Below are 8,167 nucleotides of genomic sequence, written 5' to 3' on the forward strand. Positions count from 1 at the left end.
ACCCTTTTTGAGTTTCACGTTTTCTTAATCTCCAATATTGTCATAGCTGCATATTCAACAGGTGTCATCCATGGCGCTGAGCTGTTCTACCTGTCAGGATACCCCCTCGTTAAGCACCCGAACTTCCGGTATGATGAGTCCGACAAGACAATGGCCAGGATGCTCCTCATGTTCTGGGCGAACTTCGTCAAAAATGGGTGAGATGATTAAATCAACTCTTAGTGACCAAACCACACTGTTCCATCTGTAAGATGACTCTGTCATTGCATACCTCTTGCACATATACTTGCCTCCTTTACCGAGATTCGTTGATCGTGGGTTCTCAACGACTGGAAGCGTTAGTCTGTAAACATCATACACCTGCTCGGTGGTAGCAGCAAAGCAATCGACGAGCCTCATTAATTCGGGGTTCTCAACAGGGTGAAACACGATCTCTAGGGGTCTCTGCATTTTGTGTAATTTATACTTTTGTGAGTACACATTTTATACTCACTGGACACTAGATGGAATCCTTGCGCTTGTTGTAAAGAACACTATGTAGGAAGTGTGATGTCATAATGGCTACTGAGAGTAAATTGTACTGGCGTTCCCCGCCGTAAAACCACACTCACTCACTCACTCACTCACTTGTACTGGCGGTGCTAATTTGTATGTCATCGTAAGAGACGACGTATATCAAATAGTCATTGGTTTGTCTTGTCCGAGAACGAGTAATATTCTATTACAATACTGATGCACATACAAACAGTGTTAGCGTAAGGTCTCGCACTATATGCTTTTGAGATCACACATTCACATTCACAAGCACTGACATCAGTCCAAACAATGAACGAATTTAGAATTACACCCGGGGAAACATAATTCTCCTTCCCAAGGTTGTAAGAAGACGTGTTGAAGTTTTAATTCCTCTACATGCATTGTTCAATACAGTTCAACACTATAAGAATAGTGTGGCTTATAAGTCCATTAACAAATAATCAGTTTGTTGTGACCTAACCCGTTTTCTTTCCTGTGTCACAGCCTACCATCCCTTGTCCCACTGAAAGAGTTCCACATGGCCCGCTTCACTGAAGACCAACCTCTCTTCACCCGCTTCGTATCCTACGAAGATGGCCCGACGGTCATCGTTGACCACCACTTCAAGACAGAGAAGCTGTCCTTCTGGAACAATGGCGTTCAGGAGCTGTACCGACAGCAGTACAGAAACTACCTCGTGGACGGCGAGAACGTCGTCCGTCCCGGAGACTACATCATTACCCATACCTCCAATAGCTGGATTCTGATAGCCGCATGTATCGGACTGTCTGTTCTTACCGTCCTGTTGTCCGTGTGCTACTGCCAGATGAGACGTCAGGTCAGCATCCTCATCAGACAGAACAGTGTCTCCAGCGGCGAGAGGATGCTGTAGTAGGACTATACTATGTGTGATGGGCTCCGGGGTCACGTAGAGGAAGAGGAAGAGGAAGAGCAAGAACGAACATGAGTCGAGGACAGTGACAGTTTTGTTTTAGAGTCGACATGGTCATTCCCTGGGGAATTGTAATTCAGGGCAATTCAATGCAATTGGCTGATGACCATATGTCATGGACTGGCATCACGTGTTATCCGTCATCCTAACATTTCACGTCATGTGTCTGAGAAGAAGACATTTCTATGAATATGTTATTGGCGAGAAATGATGTAGTCGCTCTATGTCCACAGATACGTACAATTGGATAACGTCACCTATGAAGATGAATATATTTTTACTCTGGTGACAGAAACGCTGACAGACACACGAACCAATGATATGTATCATGGTTGTAGCAACCTGTGTTAACCACTGAACAGGGATATATGTAACTATATGTACCTCCTTGATATTGACCTGAAATGTACAACGCATATGATAGGGGTTGCCGTGCAACCCTACTGTCATTCTAAGTTGTCAACGCTGTTGTGCACGTTTGACTTGTGTGATGAAGCTTATTATTCGGACCTAGTTACCCCCGGAGCCCAATCTTCTGGAGTCTGTGATGTTAATGTCGGATCGCTGTATCCATTCCCCATTTTATACACATACATATCCACACGTGTGTTCGCACATGGTGCATTCCAGGGTGATATTTCTGATGTGTTCATTGACGAGCGGTATGTGGGTGCGAAAGATGATACAGATTGGATATGGACATATGTACATAGCACATTATTTGTTGACTGTTGTTAAGGAATGTACATATCATTACCTTGTCAATATCAAGTATATTTCAGATATATTTAATGTGCATTGTTTGTGAAATTCGGTTTAATATAATGAAGTAAAATATACATGTAATTATTTTCAATGAAGGACGATTGCATGGAAGGTGGTCTTGAAAGAATTGGATTGTATATTTGAACATAAATATGGGCCCTTATGAATATAAAAATTTAAAGTGTGAGTTAAGGGTGGAAAGAAATAAGGGACATCTTTTTTTATTGTTTTCGTGTCAATGCACATGAACTATCAACTGTAGAGAAGCAATACGTTCAGTGCATTTCTGTTGAAAATCAGTATGCCAGGTCTCATCAATCACAGTATAGTTTAATAAAACGAAATATTCAATCACTAAAGCAATAAATTAACATTTTGTTTTAAAATCAGCAAATATTTAACGTTTTTCGTCCTTAAATGATTTTTCAATAACTTATAACTTGTGATTATGATTAAAATGAATGCACATTTTTTTCTGAAAGTATGTGGATGGTAGAAATGACAGTTAACAAGCAATCTACAAGCATGAGGACCCATGTAAGACTCACAATGTTATTGTATATGGTTGGTGTTGTAAATTTCAGAGTGTCTATATTTCTTCTAGATGTACGTGTACAGTCGTAATCCAAGGTTTTGTAAGTTAAATATTTATACTTTTATATATTGCATATCATATGGATCTATTTCGTTAAGTGGTGACAATTCGTGTTACATCAAGTTTTGTGCTTTTATTTATAACGGACAGTTCAAAAATGGTCGTTGGGTTAAATTAATGCAGGAGATTAGCGATAGGAGGGCTGTTGAAAAGATAAACATGAACTATAGATATATAGAAAGTATTCATATGAAAATCATGTTCAATCGTTGATCACATAAGTTAACGGTTATCGATCACTTGTAGGACCAGTCCGAGCATGTGACATAGGTAATCTTCGTGCGTGTTCATGCAACGAAGATTGAAATATTTGAAGCTTGCCAAGTATATTTCCATCTGTAATCAGGGCGACACCGTCATTGCCGCTCAGTTGTATTCCAGAAAACTGTGATAGTGGGTTCGAATCCCGGTTCGCCCGGACTTTGCTACGGGACTTGTCAGCACATTGCCCGTGCTCAAAGTAAATGTCTAAGACCTGCATCACTTCGAGCTCCACTCACACATCAAACTGGAATGCCACCATATAACTGAAATACTGTTCAAAGCCTCGTTAATCGTTGAAGTTCATGTTTCAGCTACAGAGACATCAAAAAGATATACTGTAATGTACATTTCCACAGCCTTCTCTTGGTGTTTCACTGAAATTCATATACTGCCACTTGTAGGCTTTAGTACTTGAGGGGCGGTCGGGTAGCCTAGTGGTTAAAGCGTTCGCTCGTCACGCCGAAGACCCGGGTTCGATTCCCGACATGGGTACAATGTGTGAAGCCCATTTCTGGTGTCCCCCGCCATGATATTGCTGGAATATTGCTAAAAGCGGCGTAAAACCATACTCACTCACTCACTCACTTAAGTACTTGAAATAGAAAGAGAATTTTACATTGGATGTTCAAATTGTCAAATTTAGCTACGATACAATTTACTGTTGTTATCATCCCGAGGTCAAACGAACGTGAACTTATTTTTGTCTCGAAATGTGCTGCAGTATTCATTTATGTGACGGGTACCCATATCCCGAGGTATATACTATATGATATGTACCCTCGTCCTACATGATACATCTGTGGGGCGGCTATCTTGACCTTGACGTATCTGTGTGACGGGTACGCTGTCTCTATGTAATAACAAATGTGATTGGTACCCTTATCATAATGTTCATACCTATGTGACAGCTACCGTTATCTAGAAGAATATACATGTACCTATGTCATGGTCACCCTGTTCTGGAAGTACATACTTATTTGACCGGTACCCTTATCTCGAAGTACATACCACGTGACGGGTACCCTCATCTCAAAGTACATACCACGTGACGGGTACCCTCATCTCAAAGTGCATACCACGTGACGGGTACCACCATCTCGAAGTGCATACCACGTGACGGGTACCCTCATCTCAAAGTACATACCACGTGACGGGTACTCTCATCTATAAGTACATACCAAGTGACGGGTACCCTCATCTCGAAGTGCATACCACGTGACGGGTACCCTCAACGCGAAGTACATACCACGTGACGGGTACCCTCATCTCGAAGTACATACCACGTAACGGGTACCCTCACCTCAAAGTACATACAACGTGACGGGTACGCTCATCTCGAAGTGCATACCACGTGACGGGTACCCTCATCTCAAAGTACATACCACGTGACGGGTACCCTCATCTCGAAGTGCATACCACGTGACGGGTACCCTCATCTCAAAGTACATACTACGTGACGGGTACCCTCATCTCGAAGTACATACCACGTGACGGGTACTCTCATCTCGAAGTACATCCCACGTGACGGGTACCCTAATCTCGAAGTACATACCACGTGACGGGTACTCTCATCTCGAAGTGCATACCACGTGACGGGTACCCTCATCGCGAAGTACATACCACGTGACGGGTACCCTCATCTCGAAGTGCATACCACGTGACGGGTAACCTCATCTCAAAGTACATACCACGTGACGGGTACCCTCATCTCGAAGTACATACCACGTGACGGGTACCCTCATCGCGAAGTACATACCACATGACGGGTACCCTCATCTAGAAGTGCATACCACGTGACGGGTACCCTCATGTCAAAGTACATACCACGTGACGGGTACCCTCATCTCGAAGTGCATACCACGTGACGGGTACCCTCATCTCAAAGTACATACCACGTGACGGGTACGCTCATCTCGAAGTACATACCGCGTGACGGGTACCCTCATCTCAAAGTACATACCACGGGACGGGTACGCTCATCTCGAAGTACATACCGCGTGACGGGTACCCTCATCTCGAAGTACATACCACGTGACGGGTACGCTCATCTCGAAGTACATACCGCGTGACGGGTACCCTCATCTCGAAGTACATACCACGTGCCGGGTACCCTCATCTCGAAGTACATACCACGTGACGGGTACCCTCATCTCGAAGTTCATACCACGTGACGGGTACCCTCATCTCGAAGTTCATACATATACTATGTGACGGTTATCCTTATCTCGAAGAACATAGTTTTACAATGTCACAGATACTCATATCTCGAAGTACATACCTCTCTGATCGGCATTCTTATCTTGAAGTACACACCTATGTAACAGGGACGCTTATCTCGAAGTACAAACCTATGTAACCGCTACCCATATCTCGAAGTACCAATATATAGCATAGTTCTTATTTCAAACATCGATTTATCATAGAGCGTACTTATTTCAACAAACAAAAGCCTTAACATTGTCCGAAAGTTTGGTTTGGTTTGTTTATTGTTTAACGTCGCACTCAGCAATATTCCAGCTATATGACGGCGGTCGTGACCGAGTCTAGACCAGGCAATCCAGTGATTGACATCGTGCGAATCGATTCACGCAATTGGGATCGATGACATGCATCAACCAAGTCAGCGAGCCTGACCACCCGATCCCGTTAGTCGCCTCTTACGACAAGCATAGTCGCCCGTTATTGCAAGCATGGGTTGCTGAAGACCTATTCAACCCCGGTTCTTCACGGGTGTCCGAAGGAATCAAATTTCAAACGTCCACTGCATTTTAATACATTAAGGTTTCAGGTGAATTTCAGGGTTATGTTCACCGAATCATCATTAGATTTCCACCTAACTGTGTGACATCGTCAGTGTGTGAAGCATCCGCGCCAGAGACTTTATAACCATTGTGTTAGAGAAGGCGGTGAAATAGCTTTGTAGCTCACCTGACTTGAATATCATTGAAGTGATAAATATAAGATCTGACAACATTAATCTATTTTCAAATATGAACGTGAACTTGTATACTGTATAATGTAAAGAAACATTTTTTTATTGAAAAGCATACTCGCGTCATTGATAAATAACATTGTTCTGGCCAAGAAAATCATGTTCAACTGACAAAATCGAGTAGGGGTTAGGAGTGTGATTAAGAATGTCCGCAACTCTGTATTGGCAGTATAGAAATAACTGCATGCCGAAAGTTCAAACGATAGGCAGTGGTCAGGTGAGCTAAAGGTATGAATTGTGTTGCATATGATTTATTTAATTTTTTTGAGTATGTATAATGTCTGATGTTGAATATATTGTGATTAAATCGTTGAAAAATAACGCTTTGCTTTTTCTCGTCTTTTTCTTTAAAATGATCAATTGTAACCAGGTGGAATAGTCAACTCTAAAGCATGACCAGCGAAAGCTCTTATTTCAGCTATATGATGGCGGCCTGTGACAATGAACGAGTCTGTACTAGACAATCCAGTTGTTGATATTATGAGAAACCGGGTACGTTGACATGCCAAGCGGGTACGCGGACACGCACCCGAGAAGACCCGGAGCAGAATAGGTCTTCAGCAACCCTTGCTTGCCGTAAAAGGCGACTCTGCGTGTCGTAAGAGGCGACTAACGAGATCGGGTGGTCAGGCTCGCTGCCTTGATTGATGCATGTCATCGTATTCCAATTGCGTTGATCGTTGCTCATGATGTCAATCACTGGATTGCCTGGTCCAGACTCGATTATTTACAGACCGCCGTCATATAGCTGTAATATTGCTGAGTGCGGCGTTAAACAATAAACAAAAAAACGTTGACACGCCATCCATCAAGTTAGCGAGACTGACCACCCGATGCTTTTAGTCGCACGGCCGGCTATTCATGGGTAGTTTTCATCTTGAAAGTGAATGAGTTAACCATATGTTTAATGCGGCAGTCAGCAATATATAGCAGCAATATCACGGCGGACTGTGAGATTATTGACCTGGCAAACCGGTGACTAACGGCATGAGCAACTATCTATGTCAATGGGGTACGCTGACACAATCAATCAGGCAGAGCTTTAGTTGAACGTCGCAGGAAAGCTTAAATTTAAGAGGTTGTACTTTGCGAAACAAACGATCAAGGGTATTCTGCAGACCGATTATAGGGTATAGCTGGATGCGAACCCATGTTCATAAGATCCCTGCAGCTAAGGAACACAACTCTGCATAGCGAATTTCAACGCCTTAGACCACTGTGCCACCAATGCGCCAAGTTTACATCTACTGGTAGAGTGAGTGAGTGAGTTTGGTTTTACGCCGCTTTTAGCAATATTCCCGTTATATCACGGCGAAACCGGGTCTTCGGCGTCACGAGCAAACGCTTTAACCACGAGGCTACCCGACCGCCCCTCTACTAGTAGATATGAATCGATATTATTATTATTGTCCACGGTGGCTGAGTGGAAGTCACTAGGCGTATAGATGCCAAACTCTCCAACCGGAAAAAACTCCATGCATCTGTTTCATGTAAACTTACGAAGGGACTGAGGTGCGGTGAAATGGGATTATTGTACTTATCTAGCGACGTGCATGCACGTGTGTGTGTGTGTGCGTGTGTGTGTGTGTGTGTGTGTGAGTGCTTGTACTAGTCCGGACTGATGCCGATTTATAGCGCCAGCCCACTGACATACCATGCCGCAGTTTAACATGAATACCCGACTCAGACAATATACTGACCGGTCCTTGTTTCAGCCTCTTAATGCCGAGCGCCAGACAGGGTAACAACAAGTACAATCTTTTAACGTCTTTTTGTATGACGCGGCCGGGGATGGAACCCCGGACCTTCCGCTCTACGGGCGGACGCTCTATCACTTGACCAAGGAGGCGGTGACGAAGGAACTGAAATGGGCGCGTAAATATCAGGAGACAGCCAAAGGAAGGTAAAGCCGCTACCCCAAATCTGACAGCCATTTTGAACATACTTCCTGTTGTCAGTGTTGGTTACAGGGCAGATAGTTCATATCGACCAAACACATCGGGAATTCAGGTTGAATAGCATG

General features: G+C 43.6%; 1 protein-coding gene across 2 annotated transcripts in view; it reads left to right on the forward strand.

The window, feature by feature from the left end:
• LOC124111125 (acetylcholinesterase-like) overlaps positions 1-4,800 on the forward strand; it is a 93,344-nt gene extending 88,544 nt beyond the window's left edge. The window contains exons 10-11 of one of the 2 annotated variants that reach the window (XM_046470727.2): positions 47-197; positions 1,021-4,800. In XM_046470727.2, the coding sequence (XP_046326683.1) occupies positions 47-197; positions 1,021-1,408 (539 nt within the window). In that variant the 3' untranslated portion in view covers positions 1,409-4,800. The remainder of the gene's footprint in view (positions 1-46; positions 198-1,020) is intronic. The other variant, XM_046470728.2, reaches the window with a different exon arrangement.
• The last annotated feature ends 3,367 nt before the right edge of the window (positions 4,801-8,167 follow it).

The sequence above is a fragment of the Haliotis rufescens genome, unplaced genomic scaffold (assembly GCF_023055435.1).
Source record: "Haliotis rufescens isolate VD_foot unplaced genomic scaffold, xgHalRufe1.0.p SCAF_2, whole genome shotgun sequence".
NCBI classification, from domain to species: domain Eukaryota; kingdom Metazoa; phylum Mollusca; class Gastropoda; order Lepetellida; family Haliotidae; genus Haliotis; species Haliotis rufescens.